Genomic DNA, 27,262 nt, shown 5'->3' on the forward strand with positions numbered 1-27,262 from the left:
TGTATTTTGCTTGTGTTTTGCCATACCGTTAGCTGCAGCGAGCAGGAACCGAAATATCGCGTTTTTAAGTTAGGTCTATCTTCGCTTGTGGTAATAGGCTACTTTCCTATGAGGCTACTAGCCTCATAGTAATGCAACAGCAATTAAATCAGGATTGTGTTCACACGATGCAGAGGAAAAACAGATAGGCTAGCATATAGTATCTTTCTTTTGATCAAAGACATAAGCCTACCTATAAATGTTATCTGCTATAGGCATATATTTTAACGGTAGCAAATAATGTTAAAATGGATATGAAAGCCTCAGCAGAATTGCAATCTGTGTCTCGGTCAAAGGACAAAGAAGGTGAGTGACCTGGAGGAAATAGCCTGTATACTTTCCTTTCATGGTGTTAAGGTTTTGTGGATAGCCTAAGCCTATATTATTTGAATTTTGTTTGCTGTGTTTTTCCCTATTTTCTCTCTCTTTGAATTTCAGATGTCCAGTGTTTACATGTCCAGAACTGTGAGTTTCAATAGTTTAATCGAAAACTAAGTCACAATGAAATGTCTTTACCATTATATTTGTGAAGAAAAAGCAATATGAGCAAAAGATTCTTTGTCATTGACACATGCTCATTGCTCAGGCCGTAATGAAAGAGTTCTGTCATTTAGTGATTCTAAAGTGAAGTCTCGCCATCTACTGGATAAATCAGGCAGCTGCATGCTGCCTGAACAGGAGTGTATAAATGAGTCAGTCACATCACCTGACTAAACAATTGTACTGTTTCATATGGAATATTTCCATCCTTGGTACATTTGGAAACTACTTATACATTACCATGAGCACATAGCATAATCCATGAGCCAGCAGAGATGTTGGTGCCACGAGAGGGCACCAATCCAAACCTGTTTTATTTTGTTTGTCTATGCCCCCATGACAAAAATGTGTGATGGACTTTCCAAACTCACAGCTAAAGATTTCTATAATCTCTTGAGTAAATTTCCCATTGAAATTAATGGGATTTTATGGATTTAGGTGAACACTGGTGTACACTGCATTTTGGTCAGTACCATGAAGGGACTGGCCATATATTTTCTAAAAGCTTATACCCTCATTTACCAATATCTACATTGGGTATTGGTAAATAGAGTATATGGCTGATGCCTTTTTGGGCTGTACCATTTAGGGAAAATTGATTCAACCACCTAAAGCATATATTTTCATATCATATATAAGCATATGCCCTCAGGATGTGATCTAACAGGTTTTGACATTTCCTACCCTCCTCCTGACTTTTCTGTCCATACATAATACATCGGGTATACAGTAGGTAGGCTAAATTGGGTGTGTGGCTAATACCTTTTGCGCTGTGCCATTTAAGGAAAACTGATTTAACTACCTAAACCATACATTTTCTGAACTAACATGGGTTTTGACATGCCCCACTCTCCTTGTGCATACATTTTCGTACATTTTACATTTTTACATCGTACATTTTAGGCATTTTCATGTCATACACTACCTGTATATTGAGTGTTCTCCTAAGCTTCAATTGTGAGTCCCTGATGTCTATCATGCATTTTTGTGTTATAGACACATATAGCTATCAGAAAATAAAAATAAAGTTTGCTGCCCTGAGTTGGCACCGATCGGCCCAAAATGGGCCTCTGGTTCATGGACTACAGTAATACCTTTCTTTCTTTTTTGAATTGTGTGCTAGAATAGTGCATAGAATAGTGCATGTCTCTTGTATAAACAAAGTGTGATCAGCCAATCTTTGTGCACATACAGGGCAACTGCCTGAGAACTTGAAACCGTCTTTCAGTTCTGCAGAGGAAGAAATTAATACTAAGGGGGAAATTTTATACCTTTACCTTCATTCAAAAGACAGCGGGATACCCAAAGACAATGCAAAGGAAGGTAATTTCATGCACAAGATGAAAATTCATAACAGTTCAACAGTAATGTATATTATATGCTGTAATCTAATTTCCTAATTATTTGTATCATCTCAATTTTGCTTTACATCTTGCCACAAAAAAATCTTATCTCGGTTGACAGTTGTGTACAACGGCTTGAGAAATCAAGGAGCAACCTGCTATCTGAACTCAGCTTTACAGGTTCTCTTTATGACCAAAGAGTTCCGACAGGCAGTAGAAAGGTAAAAAAGAATAATGCAATTCCCTGTATGGCTGCACTGCACACAATATAGTAGTCGCTATTGTTTACATGATGGTCTTATCATTATTAGTTCACAGATCACTCCAAATGAAAATGTATTTTACCATCTACAACAACTATTTAAAGATCTAAAAAGTGATAGTGTGTCTCCTGTCAACATAACCAGAAGTCTCTCCATTGAAAACGGTGAGTGAAATTCAAACACTCCTTACTTTGTTACTGACACATAGGGGTCTCTGTTTGTTCTGACTGTTTTAATGTTAGTTTTTGAACAGCAAGATGCAGTGGAGTGGTTTGAGAAAATCTTGAGTGAGGTGTCACATGATGTCTCCCAGGTACCAACCCACAACTATTTTTACATACATATAAATATCTACTGTTATCCTGTGTTTATACTGTATGTATGTCTTTTTAATGATTTCTTTTTCTCGTGAACACATTTAGGTCTATGAGGGAAGATGGCAAAAAACACTGAGGTGCCTGAAGAGAGATCATGACGCATGTCATGAAGATAACAATTTTTTTTCACTTCCACTCTCCATTGATGCTGAACATAATGACGTTTTCAATGTGGTAAGAGTAACTCTCACTCAACTTTTCATTCACTTCTCAAAGATTAAATGACTAGGCCTAATATCAGGAAAAATAAACATGTTTTTTATTTTGAGTTGTCAGCACATTGGCACATCATTGACCAGGCATGACTATTGTAGGTTGATGGTCTTCAAGCCTTCTTTAAAACCACAACGTTTGATGAGGACAACTGGATGTACTGTGATGACTGTGATGAGAAAACAGACACTGAAATTGTGAGTGTACATTTAACTGCCTGGATAAGGTCAACATTGTCCACTGACAATTTGATATGAATTACTACCCAGGTTATCCAGTATCCTCATAGTGATTATAACACTCTAATGTCCAAATAACGATAGCTATAATATCAGTCGATGATTTAGCTATTATATATTTTCCTTGTTAATGCAGTAAGGATTTGTATTAGTTGTTAGTTCAGGCTCAGTGATGAATGCCTTTCTTCCTACAGAGTTTCAGTGTTCAGAAGTATCCCACGATACTGAATCTGCACCTCAAGCGCTTTTACTTTGACTACATGACAATGGGATATCAGAAGAACTGCTGCCCTGTGGACATCCCCCCTACTCTGGACTACTTTAAGGTGATAATCTGACTGATTGCATGTCCGATACCATAGATTTTATTAAATGCTTGAATTTTATGATTTTTTTATTTTAAAAATACGGTATACACTTTATCTTGTTCTTAAAGAGCAATGCAGATATATGGGAATTGAACTGTTGCAGTTTGTATTAATAATACATTTTCCTACAATTCTATCTATGAAACCACAACCTTGTTGTGCTTGTATATTCAACCTAGAGTTGCACGTATGACCTGTATGGCGTCATCAACCACAGTGGTGTGTATGGAAGTGGACACTACTGGGCCAACATTAAGTCTTCTGAGAATAATAACTGGTATTCCTTTGATGACTCTCACGTGGCAAAGGTTTGCATCACTTTACTCCATTGATAGTTGTAGGAGTGCAGGATATAATGTAGCCTACAGTATGTTGCTATTGTAAAGGAGTGGGACCATGAGGGACATCCATAAGACCATGTAATTCTTCTACTTGGGCAGGGTGGCCTACCGGTTAGCGCTTCTGACGTGTAACCGGAGGGTTGCCGGTTTGAACCCCGACCAGTAGGCACAGCCGAAGTGCCCTTGAGCAAGGCACCTAACCCCTTGTTGCAGGCAGCTCACTGCGCCGGAATTAGTGTGTGCTTCACCTCACTGTGTGTTCACTGTGTGCTGAGTGTGTTTCGCTAATTCACGGATTGGGATAAATGCAGAGACCAAATTTCCCTCACAGGATCAAAAGAGTATATATACTTATATTTATACTATACTTTGAAATAACGACTAATAGCTTCAAACTCCTTTTGATGATATACTGATTTATAATACAGTGAATGGCATGTTTGACATTAAAGCAAAAGCTGTTGATGTTTTTTTAACAGATCACAGACACAGACTTCTTAGAAAGGTATTCAAATTATACAGAGAAACAAATAAGCTTTAGGCAGTAATGCTGTTTATTCATTGTTTGTGAAGTTGCCATTTCAATTTTTGCAGGTCAAGGACTGCATACATGATTGTGTACAGGAAAAGTGAGTATAGTCAAACACTTCCTTCATAGGCCAAACATATGGATTCAGTGGATGAAATAGAAGGAAATGTGCTGAATCATCTACTGTACTTATTCCCACTGTACTGTGCAGTAAATGTCATATTTCTATTATATTTTACAGAAAGAGATTTTTGTGTTTTTGTTTTTCAGGAGAATTGTCACCTTCATCACCTCAGCAAGAAGAAAATAACATGGAGAGCAGTACTGTGGAATCCCTCAAGATCACAACAGCAGAAGAGATGAGACAAAGTGTACACTAACTTATTTTCTATGGAACATTTTGTTTATGTTTACTTAGCAGATGCTTTCATCCAAAACAATAACAATAAACATAACATGTTAAATATGTTTGGATAAAGCACTGATTTTTATCTTTTTGACTGACACTTCCTCCATGGAGTAACCTCTTTGCAAATATATATTATCACCATTTAAGCAACAGTTAAATCAACTGAGGACTAGACTAAGTCTAACCTGAAAGATATATTTCTTTCTCCTCTTTCGTCAGATGCTTGAGGAAATTAAGAACAACACAGCTTCCGAAAAACAAACCTACACACCTGACAATGTTTTGACACAGCAAATTGACCATTCACACCATTCACCTCATCTTGTCATGCCAACAAAGATGAAGGTATCTAAGCAGAGGAGGAGATCCCAGAGGTCTGGACCGTACCAACATAATCTTTTGAAGGTAACACGGAATGTTGGTACAGTCTCTTTGGGCACATCTGCCTCAGACATGCAACATCCAGTCAAGAACACAAAACATGAAGGCACTAGTAGTGATGAGACTTATTATAAAATACTTTAATACTGTGTTCAAAAACATTTCTGTCAAATTTCTGAGTCATGCTATACGTATATTGTACAGGCATCTTTATTCTGTAACTGCTGTTACGCTGAGCATGTCTTGTGCTTTGCTAAAAGTACAGTGTAAATAAAAGTATATTAAAAATAGATCAGAGTTTCATTTTTTAGTGAAAATATAGATCTAGCCCAGGGGTCGGCAAAAAAAGGGCCATTGTTTTGACCAAAAATAAAAATAAATCTGTCTGGGGCCGCAAAGATGTCGGAACCATTTAAAAGAAATCAGTTTAAACATCTCTATTAGCCTCAGGCATATGGCATTGTCACCATACTCTGCATATATGCTGTATTGCACATACAATACTTCACTAACTGTTAATGTGGACAGCTTGAAGCTTAACAACAATATGAAATTGCTAGAAATATTTTATAACTTCCATTTTTAGAGAAAGCCAGGGAGCCAGTAGAGAGGAACTAAAGGGCTGCAGGTTGCCTACCTCTGGTCTAGCCACTCCATCAATCCTAATTCATCCAAATTGTTACAATTCATTAAGTCTTTGTAAGTAATCAATATGGTAATCGGCTATGCTCTCACCTATTCAGTGAAATAGTATAGTCAAATCCTTAATGAATTTGGACAATATTAGCATGTATCCCTGCCATAAAGGTTTTATTTGGTTAACTGACTAATGTACAATCCAGTTTCCAAAAGAATTGGGACATTTGGGGGCAGCCGTGGCCTACTGGTTAGCGCTTCGGACTTGTAACCGGAGGCTTGCCGGTTCGAACCCCGACCAGTAGGCACGGCTGAAGTGCCCTTGAGCAAGACACCTAACCCCTCACTGCTCCCCGAGCGCTGCTGTTGTTGCAGACAGCTCACCTTTAATTTAGGTGTGCTTACGCGTTGCGACAAAACATGTCTTCATCAGAGCATACAGGTTTAATGTTCACAGGTATTTAACCAAAATAGGCTGCACCAATCAGAAACACTCAAGTTCAGGTGTATTGACTCCGCCCTACAATTAGGCTGTCAATGGCAGTCATTAATTGAAGATACACAAGTTGACATTGAAATTGAGGCAATTAAGTCAAGTTAAAAAACAGAGGTTGACAATGATTGTTAGTAGCAAACTCGTAGGATCAATTGGACAAAGAGCACTACTAATAAACAGTTAAATGCAATACAATTACACAATACAGTCATACTGTACTCATTACACATGCAGTCATATACAAATAATATAATCAATTTAGAATTCAGACTCATTGAATCAAGTAATACAGATGAACAGTCATCGTTACACATTCAATCATATATGAGTACCGGTACTATAGTTAATTCATAACTCAGACACGTTGGATCATATTTAGGCAAAGAGCACAAGTAACGCAGATAATTAGTCAAATGCAAAAAGACTACACAGTACAGTCATAGACATTACACATGCAGTCATATATCAATAATATAGTTAATTCATGGTTCCATCTACCAGTTCTAGAAGCTAAAAGATATTACATGAATTAATTCATTCACAGATATCGGTTCCAGGGCTATAAAAGTTATAAATAAGGGGTATAGTCCAAATCTTCATTTAGGCCAGGACTGGTGAGGGCCTTTAGCTTGTAAATCCAGAAGGTTTCCCTTTGTAATAGTTTCTTTAGTTTGTCTCCTTTCTTTAGTTTGTCTGTTTGTGTTGAAAGTTGAGTCGTGTTACCGGTAGTTGCTTTAATGATGACACATGCTACATGTTGTCTTCAGCATGACACGTGTTACATGACGTTTTGATGAACAGGCTACTTGCTGTACGCATAAGACCTGCTACTGTAAAGGGAAGATTTAATGTATGATACTTGCTTATATCATCTCTCCTTTTTATACATTTCAGAGTTGGATGGGCTGGATCATATCTCTTTTAGTGCTCCTGATGTTGCATCTTCTTGCAATCAACGTTGACCTTCTTGTCCATGATTCGATGATGAGAGACTCTCTGTAGTTCTCTTTCAATAACCTACTTCAAAAAGAGAGATGTCACATGTTTCCAGTGGCTAAGTAGGCCTAGAAATAGGCTGAAAACGTTTTTTTTTTAAATGGAAGACAAACGACGCTACAGGTCCATATGAACTAGAACCATGTTTCTAGGTTTCTTATTCCCTTCAGCAATAAGACTCCTGAACACTGCAAAACTTGTCTGAACAATTTATTTATTTATTTTGAATTTCTCTCTTTTCTTCTTCCTTGTATTGAGCTAAATCCCTCTGTAACTAAAAACCAACATGGTTGTGTAGCAATAAAGTATCTATCTATCTATCTATCTATCTATCTATCTATCTATCTATCTATCTGTATCTAAATGGGATTTACTTTTACCTTAAGACATACATGTGCGATGTAAATTCCAAGAATGTACAGTATGTACAGTATGTATAAAACATTATGTTAGATTAAGATACCAAGGATGTAAATGTTCTCATGTGTATTTGATGACAGAATTGCTCAAAACAATTGTTTATTGCCCTACATCCATGTTCTATCCATATTCATTGTCAAATAGGATTCAAACATTTCTCCATGTTCATCAGCTAGCTGGCAAAAGGTTCTTTATGAGCTGAGTGAAGTGATTCAAGTGAAATGGTAATGTGGGTGGGAGCAAATCAACACAATTTGCTTGTGTAATTGGTGAAAAGGGTTGTACCAAATATGTTTGTCTCTTTTCAAGTAAAACATTTATCCTATTAGTCAAGTCAAGACAAGTTTATTTATATATTGCATTTTATATATTCACAGAGGTCATTCAATGTGCTTTACATAAACAAAAGCATAGAAGGGCAATATTGTCAAAGAATAGTTCAAAAGGTAAAGATCATAATAAAAAGAAAACATAAAACACACAAGGTAAAATAATTTTAAAATAAAGAATAATTAATAAGCAAAAAACAAAGCAAAAGCAAAGCAAAAGTAGTAAAATAATAGCAGTAATAAAAAAAAAATCAGAATTTGTAACTCAGCGCAGTTAGCAGAAAGCATCTGAGAACAGTTTGGTCTTAAGTCTAGATTTAAAACTGGCTACAGTTGGGGCCTTTTTGATGTCATCCGAAAGTTGGTTCCAGAGCTGAGCCGCATAGCAGCTAAAAGCTGCTTCACCATGTTTAGTTCTAAGAGTAGGTTTTACTAACAGAATTTTTACCTGGGACCTGAGAGGACGAGAAGGTGTGTACTACTGAAGAATGTCTGATAGGTATTTAGGTCCTGCTCCATTTACTGATGCTTTAAAGTCAATGCTGTGACTTACTGGAAGCCAGTGCAGGGAATTGGAGTAATGTAGTCAGTTCTTTTAGTTTTTCTTAGAATCCTAGCTGCTGCTTTTTGTATCACCTGAAGCTGTTTAATAGTCTTTTTAGGAAGGCCTGTGAACAGTCCATTGCAGTAATCAACCCTCCCGGAGATAAATGCATGAATGAGTTTTTCTAAGTCATGTTTTGACATTAGCCCTCTAAGTTTGGCAATATTTTTGAGGTGGTAAAAAGCTGATTTAGTTATCGCTTTCATGTGGCTGTTGAAATTTAGATCACTGTCAATACACCAAGATTTTTAGAGTGGCAACCCTAAGTCTTTCCTCCTTTTTACCAAATATAATTACTTCAGTTTTTTCTTTGTTCAGCTGAAGAAAATGTTGAGACATCCAGGTGTTGATTTGTTCTATACACTGACACATACAGTAGATTCAAGGGGACCATAGTCGTTTGGTGACAGAGCTAAGTAAAGTAAGTAACTATTACACTCAATACAAGATATTACTGTAATTTCCCAGCTATTAGCCACGGTTTATACATTAATTTTGCAAAATTTCTTCAGCTATGAGGTTAATACTATGGTATTAATATGGTTTTGTTTTTTCTTAACTAGCATAAAACACTGTCCTGCGATTAATACACAATGCAGCTAATACACAGGAAATTATTGTATCATCCAACAAGCTAGTTATAAGGACTTGTTTTCAGACTGACCAGCCTTGAATGCACAAATATCAATTTTATCATTTAAAGCAAATTATTTTGCAGACCTCTTGGCTATGGGTCTTGGGCCCCCAGACCCAACTTTGAGAACCACTTGGTTAGAAAAATCAGATGCAACATATTACAGTGCTCTCTCTCTCTCTCTCTCTGCATGTGTGTATCTGTGTGATATTAGCATAATGATGTTATTCTGAATACCATGAATCAGGCTACACAAACAAATCTTAACACCTGAACTTAATTTAACACTGCATGTTTATTGGCTATTACACAGACAGGTATAAGACAAGTGTCTACATCTCCTCATATCTCTCTCTCTGTGTGTGTGTGTGTGTGTGTGTGCGCGTGTGTGTGAGTGAGTAATTGAGTTGGTGTGGGAGAGAGAAAGAGTTTGTAGTTTGAGTGTGTCGGTACCTAGGCTACTGTATATTTAATATTTTACATACAAATAAAAACAGCATATGCATGTAGTAGATGAAGGAAGTGTACTAAAGCTTGATAGCCTATGTACTGATATGTATCATTCAGGTTGGCCCGCAACAGCTGCCACACTTTCCATTATTGATGGGATACTGGTCTGGCGGTCAGCCACACCATCAGCACATGGCAGGAAGTAACTGCTGGTGATCAGACAATCAGGTTTGAGTTTCAAGCAGGAAAAGCAGAACTCAATCTGACACCGATTGCATATGATGTTTTTACACCCTGCTCCATTGTGCTCCACGATGTTGCCACATGTGGGACAGGCGCGCATGGATGGGACTCGCACATTTTGCACTTCTTCGAGAGTCAGCAGGTTACACTTGGCCAGCCTCTCCACGTCTTGGTTGACGCACCCCTCGTTGTCACACTTGTCAACTCTAGGTGCACGTCCCCGCCACCTCCGCAGACACTGCCAGCAGAAATCATAGACTTCTCTGGTCTGCGTGGTGCAGATTTTGCAGTGCACAGACAGGTTGGTCAGGTCTTGCCTTTCCACAAATGACTGACAGCCAGGACACTAGTGAACAGGTAAACAAGTTTAATCAAGAGGTCAATTTCACACTTCACAGCACATTAAGAATTTTATAATTAGGCGTAATTGACTATGTGGGCATGTGCTAAAACAAACATATTCATATTCAATGGCATGTAATAACGCATGTAGCTATAGCTTTTCAAGTCCTGCTCTGTACGGTCAGCATGTAGGTGGCACTTACTGTTTTGAACTCACAATACTCAGCAGCAGCCAGCATAGCCATGGTCTCCTCAAAGTGAGCCTGCTCTTCTGCTGTCAGCACAGCCAGCTTACGCATCTCTGTGTAGGACCATTCCTCCCCACACTTCTCCATTGTGGTGCCTGCCTTCAGTGCAGGACAAGTGAATTTATATTGCCCCTGCATGAGATAAAAACTTCTGTTATAAGGCTTATAAACACTAGGCCCTACTTGTGCACATTAACAGCTTGTCATTCCACTGTAATGCGTGTAAACGAATTGACTAGCCTGGTGGGCCATCCTATATCATTGAAATGTATAGTCTGGAATCGAACCATCCACCTCGCTTAATCCAAGGGGCGGGCAGAGAATTGTCTTTCAAACTGCCTAGGCATGCAATAGGCCAGCGCTACGACCATATCTGTATCCGGTCTGCAAAATGGCAAATACATCCTTCTTCGAAAGGAATCACCTAAGTGCATTGTGTTGCTCAACTTTCAAAGAAAAGCACAAGTCCAACTCCTCCAAAGTTGACGCCAACGCCGATTCAAACAACCGCTCTTCGTTCGCCATAGCCACCTTCCTTGTTGTTCACCGTCGCAGGACTGTCGTTATCCTGTTAAGCCCGCCTTAAGACTCTCTAACAAAATAGAGCGCTGTGATTGGATGACGTCCACGGCGTCAGCCAATAGAAATCCCTATGGTTTGATACTACACGTACAGGCTAGGGTGCGTCTAGATTTCTAGGCTACGAATTGACTAGTGGCCAGCAACAGCATGTAGGCCTACTCTTATTATAATACTCATATAACATAAAGCAACCTAATGCACTGTTGTTTTACTTTAAAATGACAGCTTCAAGCTCTTGGTGCAACACTGACTTACAATAGGGAAAAAATAAATATTTAACATTGCCAATGTACATCAGAAATGCTTTATATTGCACTATGCAACGTTACTGATTGGGTAGACACATTACATTACATTTAGATTACATTACATTACATTTAGCAGACACTTCTTGACCAAAGTGACTTACATATGTCAGCTATATTACAAGGGATGACATTGTCCCCGGAGCAACTTGGGGTTAAAAGAATTATCCAGAGTAAAATGCACTTTAGATCAATTTACAGATGATTGGGAGTACATACGTTGAGTTGACATCAAAATCATGTCATTCGGATGTGTTTTGAGAAAGTTCGATTTTACCGTTTTTAGTCAAAACTCGTTAGCCTGGAAGTGACCCGGGCATGTCTTTTCGCCGCTACAAAACGCTACTTTTATACCTCTTCTACAGTTCCAAACAACATTACACTTACGTGGTAGTGAGTAGAGGGTCCCTAACGAGTTTTGACTAGAGGGTCCCTAACGAGTTTTGAATAAAAACGGTAAAATCGAACTTTCTCAAAACACATCCGAATGACATGATTTTGATGTCAACTCAACGTCAGAGGCGGACAGAGTACACAGCTTCATTACTTGAGTAAAAGTACAGATACCCTTTGCTAAATTTTACTCAAGTACAAGTAAAAGTACAACAGTCTACTTAAGTAAAATTACTGAAGTACTTGTTTTAAAAAAAAAGAGTACAAGAGTAGCCTACATTTTTTAAATATTGCATTACTACTGCCACAGTGCTTACATTTATGTATAGAAACGTCCTACATGGAGTTATTGAAAATGTTAATGTTAATACCTTGGAGAATGTAAAAGGAATTGAAAGTAAAATCAAGTCATTTTTATCTTTTTACCATTTTTTTTACCAGGGATGGGCAGTATTTCTAATACATGTATATAAAATACGTATTTCAAATACAAAATACTATTTTGTAATTGAAACACTTTCAAAACAATTTGAAAACTATCATTAACTTGTTCAGAAAATTGAAATAGTCTGGCGAGGTGGGGCCACAGGTTGGCACATTCCCGGGATGGACCTGCTGCGTCTTCATCCATTGTTTCGTCCATGGTTTAGTCTCTTATCTAAATCTGACCATGGAGTTGACTTTGGCGGAAAGCTGAAGGTGATTGCTGATAGGCTGTCCCAATCAATGGCGCCTGCACAATCCAATCACGTTTGAGAGGAAAACAACAAATTGAAGGTTTCCGAGATTTTTCTTTTTTCCTTTTTTTTAGAAGAAGTAACGGGTACTCACGGTTATGGATAGAAATGTAGTGGAGTAAAGAGTACAATATTTGCCTCTCAAATGTACTTGAGTAAAGTCATGAGTACTCCCCAAAAATTATACTCGAGTAAAGTACAGATCCCTCAAAATTGTACTCAAGTAAATGTACTCCGTTACTGTCCGGCTCTGCTTAACATATGTACTCCCAATCATCCGTAAATTGATCTAAAGTACATTTTACTCTATTTTTACTCTACTACGGATAATTCCTTTAAGTGCCTTGCTCAAGGGCACAACGGTGGAAGCTGGGAATTGAACCGACAACTTTCAGGCTACTGCACGCTAGCCCAGCTCCTTAACCACTACACTACCACCGTCCCAATATACAGTACATACCTACCTTCATTAAAACCCTTAATAAACTTGTGTGACCTGAAAAAGTAGTACCTGGTCCAGTAGGCTGCGGCACCAGGCCGTGAGAGACTGCGGTGTGACTGCATGGCCACAGGACATCTCAGCCCTCAAGGAGTCGGGGTCATCATCCAGAGCTGTCAGGTGAGGGATACAACAACACTCACCACCTACACAACACTTGCTGTCTCCTATTTTACATTACAGTTAAAAACAGTAACCAGAAGAACTGAATCATTGACTTACTGATATCGTCTGGTCTTGTGACAAATCTGAATGTGGTGTCTGATGGATCATAACCACTTCTTTGCTGCTCTTCTTTGTTGACATCTTGAGATACAGTTGTCGATCTGTTCAGCGCTAAAATGCAATGCCAGAACACAATGCCAGTAGTGTATTTTCTGTCAACCTAATTCACTTTTGTTTCTCTGCTGACAAAACACAGATTAGTTCCTGGTAAATTGCTGGGGAATTTTTTTTTTGTTTTTTTTTTTTATCAAACTTTCAAGATAAAAATCTTCTGATTATAGTTACAGGGAGATAATACATACAGATAGCAACATATTGCAAAACTTGGAGGACGCCACACAATGTCCCTTATCTTATTTTAAAATGTTTTATTGTCATATTTATTGGATAGCATTGTGAACTTTACACCTTTTACACACTGGATGATTTTAATGTTGAAAAGGGTGGTTGTTGTTGTTGTTGTAAAGAAAATATTGGTGTCATTCTTCGACGGTATTCCCCTGAAAGTCCCAGTGGGACATTTTTATTTCATCAATATAACAGTATAACACATGCAATTAAGATTAAATGAGTCTCTGAGTATTTGTGATTCATTTTAAAATTTAAATGTTTTATCTACCAAATATAAATGGTACTCATCAACTTGGCATTGGCAAGATTGCATTGTAAGGGGAACAAAAAAAAACTGTAGTTTTATAAATCCTATACAAATTTCTTGAGGCCTCTCTCACAATAATGCAAACACCAAGGCAACGAATGGCACACCCTTTTTATGTGTTGATCAACCTTTGTCTGGAACTTTAGTAAAAGAAAGTGAAACTAATAGAGAAACTTATTGACAAGCTGCCAGGAAACATATAATGGCCATTAAGCACTGTTTTCTTTTTAATTATGTGTTTCTTAGTCAACAAATGAATATACATGAACGTATGCATGTATAGTGATAAATGCAACCCTATTCACTTACACAATCAAATGCTTCTTGTTAGATCCTTCTGAGCTTTGGGTTCTGTATGGACCCGATCAGTTGGAGGACAATGACAAACTGTCTGACCATGGAATAAAGGATAAATCCATGCTTGTGCATACTATGCTTGCTTGGAAGATGGACACATGGACCCACTGTAAAGTCCCCTGGTTACAAATGTAGTACTGTGTGTGTCATGTTATATTATAAAATATTTATTGCAGGCCTACGTTGTTTTGGCAAAGACTGGGCCATTTAATCCTTTGTCTTTGTCTAAAAATGTCCAGAAACGTATATGGGAATGAATATGGGGATAGAATAAAGCTGCTTCTCATCTGGGTGTTTAGTGATGAATGTCTAATTCTATGTGCACAGTTAATGAGTGTTAATGAGTAAGTTAATTTATGTCACTGAACAAAAATACTTTTGCCATGTAATGTCCTTCTATTTCAAAAGCTTGTATTTTGTTTGCTTTATATTCTATGTTATTGTTTTTTTTTTTCTTTCTTTCATCACATTCACAAGTTGAAGTGTAAAAAGTCAATGGCTCTGACAATTCAGTGAAGCCCGCAAGCAAAACAGGTAGGCTATCTGAAGGAGACATCTGATGCTTCAAAAGAGCTAGCCTGTTGACAATAGTTGACTGTCACTCATTCAACGGGGTGGGGTGGGGGTGAACTCGTAGGACAATGGGCGTTGACTATAGCAAGTAGGTTTCAGTTTTACTTATAGCTCCATATCTGTGTTTTGTCACAGGCTACCTTTGGCTGCTGCGAGATGGAATGGTAGGCTACATCCGAGTTTAAGTTAAGCTTCGCTTGTGGCAATTAGGCCTACAGTAGGCTACATGTCGCTATTTCCATTCAACAACAATTAAATCAGGATTGTTGTGTTGATACGGTGTAGGCTACAGTGGAAAATATTAACGTGTTGCAGAAATCAGCTAACCTAGTCAAAGGTTTGTCAAAGGCATACATGTTGTCTGTTGTTGCCTATGTGCATCGTATTTTAAAGCTCGCAAATAATATTAGAATATTAATGGATATGAAAGCAGACTTGAAATCAGTGCCTCTGTCAAAGCACACAGAAGGTAAGTGACCTGGAGGAATGAAGACTTGTAGCCTATTGGAATTTAGTTTTATGGTAGACCTATGCTAGGCTATTTTATTTTCATGTTAAATGCTGTATTTTCCTCTATTTTTCTATTTGAATTTCAGGTGTCCGGTGTTTAGGCCTACATGTCCAGAACTGTGAGTTTCAATGATTTAGGCCTAACCACTAGTTACAACTGAATGCCATCACCATTATCTTTATTTGTAGAAAAAGCACAAGGCAAGGTAATTTATTTATATAGCACATTTCATACAAGGGTAATTCAATGTGCTTTACATAAACAAGAGCAAAGAGTATGGCAACACAAGCATAAAAATGCAGTAGTTCAAAAATGTTTCAAAAGTAAAGTAGGCTACATAAAATAGAATAGTTAAAAGACATAAAAGACAACATAGAATAATTAAAAGACAGAGTGGAAAATTACTGGAACACAGCCAACAACTTAATCATATGCTTCCTCATACATCCAGTAGGCTGTTGTATTAAATTTAGCTATAGACCAGCTAACCCAACAAAGTGAACAATCCTTGCATCAGACATTCTCTCAACAGGTTAGTACTGTGACAAAACCTCTGTCTGCCTTTATTAAGCCACACAAAGCATCCCAGCTAGCACAGTTACGTTGCCAGTACATTGCTACAATGTAATTGAATGACCAAAAATACATTGCCACAACATTAGTGCACTGAAAGTTGACAGTATACAGCATACAATGCACTGTACTACAGTGTCCAATAAAAATCCTCTTTCTTGCCCTCCTCCCCTTCATCCTCGTCCCCCACCTTGCATATGCATTTGTCCTCTCACGGTTTCTTCCATCCATTCTCATTCCCACCTTCAACAACCTGTTTGCTCTCTGAACGGGCTTAAATTGGTTTTGTCACATCATTTGAAACAAGTGAAATCAACGTCGAGTGGTTGTGTTTAATAGATGACATGTGTATGTCAATTTCCATTTCATTTTTGCAACTTACCAGTATGGATATGTCACGTTTTCAGAGAGTGGGACTCAGGTTCAGATATGACAAACACCCAGAATTAGATTTATTAACAGAGACAAAAAAACAGAGCTTCCACAGTCCTGAGAGTAATCCACAGGGAACACACTGGGCCAAATCTTCAACAGAAAGCAGTCTTCAGAAAAAGCACAAAAAAACAGTTCAGGAAGAAACAGTCGTAGAAGGCAAAACCCCAGCAGGAGAACAGGGCACATGCAACTGGACACTGCAGAGAGGGTGCAGGTGAAACACAAAAGTCAATCCTCCTTCACGGCAGTAGGCCAGTCTTCATTCACCGGCAACAAAACACAGGCAGGCAAAAAACAGAAAAAACTGGCAAAAGTACTAAATCTTCAGGCAGAGAACACAGTCGATGAAAATCAGGCAGAGGTCAAAACCAGGCAGGCAAAAACTCACAGTCAGGCAGGCAGCACTCGAGAACTGCTACGAGAAGACGGAACATTCTGACAGGGAGGCAGACTGGTAATGGGGATTTTAAAGCCAGCTGAAATTACGATCAGATGCAGGCTGATTGACGCTGATTGGTAGGCAGATCAGAGACACCAGTGGAAGCAGGTGAGAACCAGGAGCAGACAGAGGAAGGGCGGAGACTCAGACCGACAGCAGTGGTACACAACAGCTCCTGCAGAGGGGGACAAATAGACAAAACACTAGGAGGACAAACCACAAACAGAGAGTCTGACAGGATACATGAGCATTAGAGTGCAGAATGTGTTTTGAGAATGAGTGTTCAAAGTTTTGCTAAAAGTTGTAAGTGAGATCTGCAAATTGTGTTTTACCATGTGAAATGGTTTAAGGTATTGACAACAGACTGAACAATTAGCTTAATGAGTTTCTTCAGCCAATGGGTTTTAGTGTTTTAGCAACTGAGACAAACTGTAAATATTCATATATTTTAGATGTTACATGTACCGTACATATACTGTATATATCACCATATATGTACTGTGCATACATTGTATGTGCATGGTCTCATATATGTACATTGTGCATAAATGTTAAAACATATATGTACATATATCTTTACAAATATTACCAATACATTTCCCCATATACTGTACATCTGAAAACATTATGGTGGATATTTCTAACTAATTTGGGGCAGTCATGGCCTACTGGTTAAGACTTGAAACCGAAGGGTTGCTGGTTCGATCCCCGACCAATAGGTAAAATGTTGACTTGATCACAATGTTGTGGCACCGTTCTTCACGGTACCAAATGGCAACATCATCAACTGACCAGGTCACGACGTCGCTGCAATGTCACTAATAGTACCAAGTGACAACATTGTCTTGCAATGTAGCTAGAAGGTAATGTTGTGGTGACCAAATGACAACTTTATGGCGACGTTGCTGCAACGTCATGTGTTAGCTGGGATGCCCTTTATGAAACTCACACAGGTTCTCATATTTTGGCATAAACAATAAAAGGAATGATGGACACTCTGACTAACAGCTAGCCTAGAAATCTAGATGCACCCTAGCGGCAGCAAATTACATTTCAATTCAATTCAATACGTTATTAATACTGTGACAAAACTGCTGTCCGCCTTGGATTTTCTACGCCCACACAACCAGCATTCCTTTTCATGACAATTCTCACGTTTTGGCATAAACAGTAAAATGAAGGATGAGCACTCTGATTTACAGAGAGAGCATTTGACACAACTTTGATATCATCCGAAAGTTGTTTCCAGAGCTAAATTGCATAGCAACTACCCTGTTTAGTTCTAACAGCAGCAAGTATTTATCCTGAGACCTGAGAGTTCTGGAAGGTGTGTACTGCTGAATTATTATTATTAGGACCCGTTCCATTTGGTGATTTATAAACAAGCAGGAGCACTTTAAAGTCAATTCTGTGACTTACTGGAAGCCAATGCAGGGACTTCAGTATTGGAGTAATGTGGTCAGTTTTTTTTAGTTTTTTATGAAAACCCTAGCTGCTGTATTTTGTATCATCTGAAGTTGTTTGACAGTCTTTTTAAGAAGGCCTGTGAAAAGCCCATAGCAGTAGTCAACCCTGCTGGAGATGAATGCATGGATAAGTTTCGCTAAAATGTTTTAACATAAGACCTCTACAATTGGCAGGGTTTTTGAGGTGGTAAAAAGCTGATTTAGTTTAGCTTTTGTGTTAGTATAAGTATATATACTTTTTTGATCCCATTAGGGAAATTTGGTCTCTGCATTTAACTCTGCACACACTAATCCCGGCGCAGTGAGCTGCCTGCCTTGCTCAAGGGCACTTCAGCCATGGCCCACTGGTCGGGGCTTGAACCGGCAACCCTCCGGTTACAAGTCCAGAGTGCTAACCAGTGGGCCACAGCTGCCCCAAATTAGTTATTTTAATCACTGTCAATTAAGACACCATGATTTGTAATAGTATCCTTTGCTTTAAGCCCTTTTATGTCAAGGAGAGTGGCAACCTTAATTCGTTCCTCCTTTTTACCAAATATGATTAGCCTACTTTAGTTTATTTGTCAATGCACTGACAAAGAGATCATAGGGACCATAGTCATTAGGCAACAGAGCTAAGTAAAGTTGGGTGTCATCAGCACAGCTATGATAGGAAATCAAATTATTTTTGATGGTTTGTCCAAGTGGGAGCACATAGAGGTTGAATAATAGTGGCCCCAAGAACAACCCCTGGGAACACAACAGGTCAAGGACGTTTGTGTGAGGTACAGTTGCCAATGACAACAAAGAAACTCAAGTGCCAAGTCAAGTGTCACCATCTACTGAATAAATTAGGTAGCTGCATGCTGCAGGGACAGGAATATAGGCTACTGTAGGCTACCTGATAAGTTGTCACATTACCGGACTAAACAATTCACAATATAAATGTCAGAACACAGAATAGTTGGAACAGTCTCTCTAGGCCACATTGCATAATAAAGAACGCATGATCAGCCCATCTTTGTGCACATACAGGGCAACTGTCTGAGAACCTGAAAACTTTTTTCAGTTCTGCAAAGGAAGTAATTAATACTGAGGAGGATATTTTATACTTTTACCTTCATTCAAAAAAAAATGGGACCCCCAAAGAGAATACACAGGAAGGTATTTATCATGCACAACATGAAATAATTCATAATAGAACAATGCATATCATGGGCTCTATCTTGACGATCTAAAACTCAAAAACGTATCAAAGCGTATTCCTATCTTACGCTTGGATTTTCCGCCATGCACGTCTCTTTTATTGAACAGTGTGCTCAGGGCTGTGGCAATTAACAAACTAAGGTGTGGTCTGGCGCAGAATCTAAAAATCGCTATCTTACCATCAAAATACAGATGCGCTGTTTGACGTTGTTGTTGAAATTGCTGACAAATGTCACTCTCATTGGTTTAAAGGATGTTTCGCCCAAAACATACCAATGACTGATTAAGAAACATAAGAACCCCCTTTTTGCGCCAGATGCCCGAAGTTTGATAACGTTTGATAACAAAACCACCCCCAATGTGGACTGGACAAACCTCAAAGCTATTCGCCATGACCATGTGTTTTAAATCACCGATATAGGGCCCTATATGTTATCTAGTATCCCAATGTTTTAGTAGGTACTTGCATCATCTCAATTTTGATTTACATCTTGCCACAAACATGTCTTATTGAAAGTAATTAGTGATCTCGGTTGACAGTTGTGTACAACGGCTTGAAAAATCAAGGAGCAACCTGCTATCTGAACTCAGCTTTGCAGGTTCTCTTTATGACCAAAGAGTTCCGACAGGCAGTAGAAAGGTAAAAAAGAATAATGCAATTCCTGTATGGCTGCACTGCACACAATATTGAGATGGCTGTTGTTTACATGATGGTCTTATCACTCTGTAGTTCCCAGATTCTTTCAAATGATCAGGTATTTTACCATCTGCAACAACTATTTAAAGATCTAAAAAGTGATTGCGTGTCTCCTGTCAACATAACTAGAAGTCTCTCCATTGAAAACGGTGAGTGAAATTCAAACATTCTTTAGTTTGTCACTGACGTCGTTGAAGTTGTTAATTCATTGAGATGACTATGTTTTGATGTTAGTTTGTAAACAGCAAGATGCGGTGGAGTGGTTTGAGAAAATCTTGAGTGCCGTATCACAGGATGTCTCCCAGGTACTTTTACACAACCATTTTTACATAAATGTAAATATCTACAGTAACCCTTGTCTATGTGTTTTTAAAGATTTTCTTCTCGTGAACACATTTAGGTCTATGAGGGAAGATGGCAAAAAACACTGAGGTGCCTGAAGAGAAATCATGACGCATGTCATGAAGATAACAATTTTTTTTCACTTCCACTCTCCATTGATGCTGAACATAATGACGTTTTCAATGTGGTAAGAGTAACTTAACTTTTCATTAGCTTGTCAAAAATGGAAAGTTATATTATACCTACTATCAGCAATATAGCAAACATATTATTTTTTATATTTTGAGTTGCTAACATGTAACACACTGGCACATAATTGACCTAGCATGGCTATTGTAGGTCAACGGTCTTCAAGCCTTCTTTAAAACCACAAGGTTTGATGAGGACGACTGGATGTACTGTGATGACTGTGATGAGAAAACAGACACTGAAATTGTGAGTGTACATTTAACTGCCAGAATAAATCACACAGTATTTAGATGTTCATACATTAATTTAATTGTGTTAAAAGTTTTTAACATAAAGTTAAATTTGGGTCATAAACAATTATATACTTTGTCAACTGACAATTTGATACGAATTACCACCCAAGCTTTTCCAGCCTCTTAACCGTGGTGATTCTACCACTCTAATACCTATGTCCCAACAGATACGATATCAGTTGATGATCTAAATATTATATATTTGTTATATGCAGTAAGGATTTGTATTAGTTGTTAGTTCAGGCTCAGTGATGAATGTCTTTCTTCCTACAGAGTTTCAGTGTTCAGAAGTATCCCACGATACTGAATCTGCACCTCAAGCGCTTTTACTTTGACTACATGACAATGGGATATCAGAAGAACTGCTGCCCTGTGGACATCCCCCCTACTCTGGACTACTTTGAGGTGATAATTTGACTGATTGCATGTCCAATACCATAGATTTTAAATGTGCCATGTGTAAGAATTGAGGTAAAAATATCCAAAAAATGAGCTACACGCATCAAAAGAATGAGAAAAAATAAGGGTGATGATGTCATTAAAAAAATAACAAGGTATAGTGCTGCAGAGATATCAACCTGAATTAGCATGCTACATTACTAGCCACAGCCCAACAGGTGTCATAATACCAGTTTCGGCCATGGGAGGTGGTATGTGGGCAACATACTGTAACTGCCAGCCAAACTGCAATACACGTTTCTCGGTTGTTACTCTAGGGTAGACCAACTCACTTTCTGGAGGTATACTGCCCCCATCTTTTATGGAATGTGGAGTATGAATTGATTTTTTGGCGGACATTACACGTGGCACCTTTAAATTCATAAAATTCCTGATTTTTTATTTTGAAAGTATACACTTTCTCCCGATCTTGAAGAGCAAGGCAGATATGGATAACTGATTAATCATCATTTCATCATTTGCTCTGTGAACAACCTTGTTGTGCTTGTATATTCAACCTAGAGTTGCACATATGACCTGTATGGCGTCATCAACCACAGTGGTGTGTATGGAAGTGGACACTACTGGGCCAACATTAAGTCTTCTGAGAATAATAACTGGTATTCCTTTGATGACTCTCACGTGGCAAAGGTTTGCATCACTTTACTCCATTGATAGTTGTAGGAGTGCAGGATATAATGTAGCCTACAGTATGTTGCTATTGTAAAGGAGTGGGACCATGAGGGACATCCATAAGACCATGTAATTCTTCTACTTTAAAATAACGACTACCTTCAAACTCCTATTAATGATATGCTGATTTATAATACGTGAATGGCATCTTTGACATTACCCATAAAATACCCATTCTTAGCCAGAATTGCTTAAAGCAAAAGTTGTTGATGTTGTTTTTTCAACAGATCGCAGACACAGACTTCTTAGAAAGGTATTCAAATTATTCAGAGAAATAAATAAGCTTTAGGCAGTAATGCTGTTTATTCATTGTTTGTGAAGTTGCCATTTCAATTTTTGCAGGTCAAGGACTGCATACATGATTGTGTACAGGAAAAGTGAGTATAGTCAAACACTCCCTTCATAGGCCAAACATATGGATTCAATGGATGAAATAGAAGGAAATGTGCTGAATCATCTACTGTACTTATTCCCACTGTACTGTGCAGTGAAACTATAGTCATAGTTCTATTATATTTTACAGAAAGAGATTATTGTGTTTTTGTTTTTTAGGAGATTTGTCATCTCCTCAGCAAGAAGAAACCAACATGAAGAGCAGTCCTGTGGAATCCCTCGAGACCGCAACAGCAGAAGAGGTGAAACGTGTACACTAACTAATTATTTATGGAAAATTTTGTTTATGTTTACTTAGCAGATGCTTTCATCCAAAGCAACAACAATAACAATAAAATTAAATATGTTTGGATTATAGCAAGCACTGATTTAACACTTCCTCCATGGACTAACCTCTTTGCAAATATATTTTATTACCACTTCAGCAACAGTTAAATCAACTGAGGACTAGACTAAGTCTAACCTGAAAGATATATTTCTTTCTCCTCTTTCGTCAGATGCTTGAGGAAATTAAGAACAACACAGCTTCCGAAAAACAAACCTACACACCTGACAATGTTTTGACACAGCAAATTGACCATTCACACCATTCACCTCATCTTGTCATGCCAACAAAGATGAAGGTATCTAAGCAGAGGAGGAGATCCCAGAGGTCTGGACCGTACCAACATAATCTTTTGAAGGTAACGCGGAATGTTGGTACAGTCTCTTTGGGCACATCTGCCTCAGACATGCAACATCCAGTCAAGAACACAAAACATGAAGGCACTAGTAGTGATGAGACTTATTATAAAATACTTTAATACTGTGTTCAAAAACATTTCTGTCAAATTTCTGAGTCATGCTATACATATATTGTACAGGCATCTTTATTCTGAAACGCTGAGCATGTCTTGTGCTTTGCTAAAAGTACAGTGCAAATAAAATTATGTTAAAAATAGAAAAGAGTTTCATATTTTAGTGAAAATATAGGCTTTTGCACTAGCCACTCCATCAATCAATAAAATAGGCTATGATATGCTGTAACCTATTATGTGAAATAATATAGTCAAATCTGTAATGAATTTGGACAAAATCAGCATGTATCGCTGCAATTAAAGTTTTATTTAGTGAACTGACTAATGTACAATCCAGTTTCCAAAAGAATTGGGACACTGTAGAAGATGATGGGTGAACTAGTGTTTGGGGCACCCTGGGATGGAAGGAGTCGGTCAAGCTGCAGGTTTGGTGTCCAAGAGTCAAGACACCCCGGTTCAAGGCTGGGTGGGGTGACTGCTCTCTCCCTTAGAACATAGGTTCATAACGCAATGACAAACAAGCAAGAAATAGCGTCAGGTCAGCCTAGATGTTAGTGCTGGCTAATGGCTGGCTGGGCGCTGTATGACACTCAACCATGATGGAAGTGGAGGAAACCGCACTCTCTTGTATGTTATTTTTAAAAAATATTTATTGCACCATGCCCACAGACGCGTCTTTGGGCATGGTGCAATAAATCTTTCCTCCACTTCCATATTGACATTTTTAACTCACACCCAAAATACTTCATTATAAAGTATGTGAGTGAGCGCGCCTATATTGCTGACACTCAACCATGATGCCAGTTATTGTAATTAGTTGTGAAATGTTCCTCCTTGTGTTTACTTTACCATTACACAACTTTTCCAGTCTTTTGTTGCCCCAGCCCAACTGTTGGTATTCAAATTATTCAAAATGAGCACATTTTTTATGAAATAGTAAAAGAATGTATATCATCCCATCTGCTTGTTGATAAGGGGAACATGACCGTTTCTCACATAGTAAGCAATAGCAGTAACTGTGGCTGAACAATGCACAATTTCACCATAAGGAAAAAAGTCAAAATGTAAAATTTACAAAATTACACTTATTATTTAATATTACTTAATTGATATCATTAGATATATAATAACACTATTACAATAACATACAAAGTTCAGAACCCATAGTCACAGTCACAGAAATAATTTCAGTCAATGGAACATTCAAAATTATGAGGAACCTTGAAACCTTTTGAAATTGACTTAAATAACTGTCACCAACCATGCAGATACATCCTAGAATTGAAGATTAGACCATTAAGATTAGATTAAAGAGTCAACCCAACTACAGTATGATGTCATTTGTCAAAACGTCAAAAAGTTCTTTCCCACAACGCTGTTGGTGGACAGCAAGAAATTAGGTTCTTGCAGCCCGTACCATTGTGCTCCATCAGGAGGCCGCAGATCGGACAGGCATGGATGGACAGACACACCGCGTCCTGAACTTCCTGGAGAACTATGTAGCAGCACATCAGCACAGTGCACGTTGCTGCAGGGATCAGTGTGAGATACTAGCCCAACAGAAGTGGAAATGTTCCTTGCTTTCTGGCAGGGCAGGTGGGGCGGTGCAAAGCCTAATTGGTCAGGTCCACCCTTTCCTCATAGGACTGGCACCCAGGACACTAACAGTGGATATATAAAAGAGCATTTGTTAAAAATATCCAACATAATACAGTATGTAAAACTTTTAAACCACGTTCATAGATAGCTGATAGATGAGTGAAACCAAAAGCTGTCCTTACTGATTTGTACTCACAGTACCCAGCTGCAATCACTATGGCCATGGTCTCCTCAAAATGGCTCTGCTCCTCTACTGTCAAGATGGTGAGCCGACAGAGTTCCTTGTAGGGCAGTCAGCTCCACACTTCTCCAGTGTGCTGTCCTTCAAGGCAGGGCTGATGAACTTGTACTGACCCTGGGAAGGAATAGTTTTATGAAGAATTGGACAGAGGAATAACCCCAGGTCCTGAACTCTCAGTTTGAATTTTCCATAATCAAGTTGCTGGTGCTGATTAAACTGAATAAGGACCAGAGTGTTCCAGCCATACCTGGTCCAGTAGACTGCAGCACCAGGCCGTGAGAGACTGCGGTGTGACTGCATGATCACAAGACTTTTGCCCTCAAGGAGTCCGGGTCATTACCCAGATCTGAAAATTACACAAAGAGGTAAATTACCATAAACAAACACTAAAATTAAGGTATAGTTGGCATACAAGATATAGAAATTGTTTTCATAGGGTTGGCATGGCAATAGGCCTAATACAAATTTGGGCTGTTTCTTCCTTTGGTTTCTTGTACTGCTCAAATGTTTCATTATAAATAACAAATGTTCAGTTTCCTACATTTTGATAATACCTGCAGATTAAATAAATGGTAAGAGATATATTTAAGAGGCCCACATATTGTGTTGAAAGTCGAGTTGGGTTATGTGTAAAAAAAAACACCACACATTAGAAACATGATTAGAAACGATGGCCATTTTAACATAGTGCTTGCTTTAACATGATAAATGCTTCAACATAACACATGTTGTCTTCAGCATGACGTGTTACATGACATTTTGATGAGCAGGCTACTTGCTGTACACATAAGACCTGCTACTGTAGAGGTAAGATATAATGTATGATACTTGCTTATATCATCTCTCCTTTTCATACATTTCAGAGTTGGATGGGCTGGATCATATCTTTTTTAGTGCTCCTGATGTTGCATCTTCTTGTAATCAACGTTGACCTTCTTGTCCATGATTCGATGATGAGAGACTCTCTCATCTGAAGTTCTCTTTCAATAACCTACTTCAAAAAGAGAGATGTCACATGTCTCCAGTGGCTAAGTTTTTAAAAATGGAAGATAAACTGGAAGACGCTACAGGTCCATAAGAACTGAAACTACACGTTTCAAAAATAGCTTCTTCCCTTCAGCAGTAAGACTCCTGAACACTACAAAACTGTAACAATGTACTTCCTTTAATTTATTTTTATTTTGGATTTTTCTTTTCTTCTTCACTGGATTAAGCTAAATCCCTCTGTAACAAAAAAACATTGTTGTGTAGCAATAAAGTATCTATCTATCTATTTATCTATCTAAATGGGGTTTTCTATTACCTTAAGACATACATGTGGGATATCTAGAACTGTAATGCTACATTGGTAAAAATGTACAGTTTGGATAAAACATTGTTAAATTAATATGATACCAAGGATGGAATGTTTTCATTTGATGAAACAATTGCCCAAAACAATTGTTTATTTGTTACCCTACATACTGTATATGTTCCACCCATATTTATTCTCAAATAACACATTTTCACACATTTGTTTTTGTCATGTTAAAAGTAATTTTTTAATGATAATTACTAGCATCATACATAGCCGACATGCAAATGTATGTTTTTATTCAACAGTCAGCACCAGTACACAGAATCAGGTAAAACATGAAATAATAAATAAGGACATAAGTTCATGCAATTGTACTTGCACTGAAATTCATATGTTCCTTTACAAATGAATACAGTAAGAGCAACTTCACCTGCAGCTTGTTCAGAAACTCAACCGCTGATGGGACAAATGATCTCAGGTATTTCTTTGATTTGGCCTGACTAAGTAAAGCACACCTCCTCTCTGATATGGCAGAGCGGAGTGGAGTGATGTCTGCCAAGATGGCCTTTGCCCTCTGTGTGGCTCCAACCTCATAAACATACCCAGTGCTATTTATTACTGGTGATGTTCTGACAGTTTTACAATTCTCACATTGAGATTGCCAAACTAGCAAATCAGACCAAAGGTTGAAACTGTCTCAATAAAAGATGAATCGTTTTTTTTTAAGTAATCTATCAACATTAAATGCCTTTAACTTCCTCTCTGTGTGGACTTTTTTGCAGATGAGTCAGTGATGGCAAATTAAAGTTCAATTTATCATCCCAGAAGGCTTGAGAGCCCACTCCACAAGGAGCATTGCTGCCTCTTGGGCTCTATTGATCTATAGAACAGATCTGCTTGAGTGG

General features: G+C 38.2%; 3 protein-coding genes across 7 annotated transcripts in view; 2 read left to right on the forward strand and 1 right to left on the reverse strand.

Annotated features, from left to right (window-relative positions):
- LOC121690103 (ubiquitin carboxyl-terminal hydrolase 47) lies at positions 1–26,723 on the forward strand. 4 transcript variants are annotated; one of them, XM_042070463.1, is made up of 16 exons: positions 1–345; positions 478–504; positions 1,774–1,902; positions 2,044–2,143; positions 2,234–2,349; positions 2,428–2,498; positions 2,608–2,736; positions 2,877–2,972; positions 3,209–3,340; positions 3,562–3,690; positions 4,203–4,228; positions 4,318–4,352; positions 4,523–4,623; positions 4,881–5,066; positions 7,069–7,202; positions 26,104–26,723. In XM_042070463.1, exons 1-15 carry the CDS (start codon positions 288–290, stop codon positions 7,174–7,176), a joined length of 1,443 nt encoding a protein of 480 aa, XP_041926397.1. In that variant the 5' UTR covers positions 1–287; the 3' UTR covers positions 7,177–7,202; positions 26,104–26,723. The 4 variants fall into 4 exon arrangements, with proteins under 4 accessions (XP_041926397.1, XP_041926399.1, XP_041926396.1 ...); XM_042070465.1 differs by having other exon boundaries at positions 7,069–7,195; positions 26,097–26,723; XM_042070462.1 differs by lacking the exon at positions 26,104–26,723 and having other exon boundaries at positions 7,069–7,918.
- LOC121690192 lies at positions 9,434–14,403 on the reverse strand. The gene is made up of 5 exons (XM_042070616.1): positions 14,379–14,403; positions 13,179–13,292; positions 12,969–13,069; positions 10,396–10,572; positions 9,434–10,196 (listed from the first exon to the last, which is right to left on the reverse strand). Exons 1-5 carry the CDS (start codon positions 14,401–14,403, stop codon positions 9,717–9,719), a joined length of 897 nt encoding a protein of 298 aa, XP_041926550.1. The 3' UTR covers positions 9,434–9,716.
- LOC121690102 (ubiquitin carboxyl-terminal hydrolase 47-like) overlaps positions 14,907–27,262 on the forward strand; it is a 16,046-nt gene continuing 3,690 nt past the window's right edge. Inside the window, exons 1-15 of one of the 2 annotated variants that reach the window (XM_042070459.1) lie at positions 14,907–15,238; positions 15,366–15,398; positions 19,208–19,336; positions 19,919–20,018; positions 20,109–20,224; positions 20,310–20,380; positions 20,476–20,604; positions 20,757–20,852; positions 21,173–21,304; positions 21,860–21,988; positions 22,258–22,283; positions 22,373–22,407; positions 22,583–22,665; positions 22,921–23,106; positions 24,654–26,067. In XM_042070459.1, the coding sequence (XP_041926393.1) occupies positions 15,124–15,238; positions 15,366–15,398; positions 19,208–19,336; positions 19,919–20,018; positions 20,109–20,224; positions 20,310–20,380; positions 20,476–20,604; positions 20,757–20,852; positions 21,173–21,304; positions 21,860–21,988; positions 22,258–22,283; positions 22,373–22,407; positions 22,583–22,665; positions 22,921–23,106; positions 24,654–24,899 (1,626 nt within the window). In that variant the 5' untranslated portion in view covers positions 14,907–15,123 and the 3' untranslated portion in view covers positions 24,900–26,067. Of the gene's footprint in view, positions 15,239–15,365; positions 15,399–19,207; positions 19,337–19,918; positions 20,019–20,108; positions 20,225–20,309; positions 20,381–20,475; positions 20,605–20,756; positions 20,853–21,172; positions 21,305–21,859; positions 21,989–22,257; positions 22,284–22,372; positions 22,408–22,582; positions 22,666–22,920; positions 23,107–24,653; positions 26,068–27,262 lie in introns of those variants that run through there. The other variant, XM_042070460.1, reaches the window with a different exon arrangement.

The sequence above is a fragment of the Alosa sapidissima genome, chromosome 18, assembly GCF_018492685.1.
Source record: "Alosa sapidissima isolate fAloSap1 chromosome 18, fAloSap1.pri, whole genome shotgun sequence".
In the NCBI taxonomy this organism is placed as follows: Eukaryota; Metazoa; Chordata; class Actinopteri; order Clupeiformes; family Clupeidae; genus Alosa; species Alosa sapidissima.

What these genes read in the sequence shown, in the direction of transcription:
- LOC121690103 (XM_042070461.1), top strand. Translation starts at nt 288, where the DNA reads ATGGATATGAAAGCCTCAGCAGAATTGCAATCTGTGTCTCGGTCAAAG. An exon ending in CAAAGACAATGCAAAGGAAG is followed by an intron (nt 1,903 to 2,043) that starts GTAATTTCATGC and finishes CTCGGTTGACAG; the next exon opens with TTGTGTACAACGGCTTGAGA. An exon ending in AAGTCTCTCCATTGAAAACG is followed by an intron (nt 2,350 to 2,427) that starts GTGAGTGAAATT and finishes TTTTAATGTTAG; the next exon opens with TTTTTGAACAGCAAGATGCA.
- LOC121690192 (XM_042070616.1), bottom strand. Translation starts at nt 14,403, where the DNA reads ATGGCCCAGTCTTTGCCAAAACAAC. An exon ending in CCAGTCTTTGCCAAAACAAC is followed by an intron (nt 13,293 to 14,378) that starts GTAGGCCTGCAA and finishes ATTGCATTTTAG; the next exon opens with CGCTGAACAGATCGACAACT. An exon ending in GCCGCAGCCTACTGGACCAG is followed by an intron (nt 10,573 to 12,968) that starts GTACTACTTTTT and finishes TATCTCATGCAG; the next exon opens with GGGCAATATAAATTCACTTG.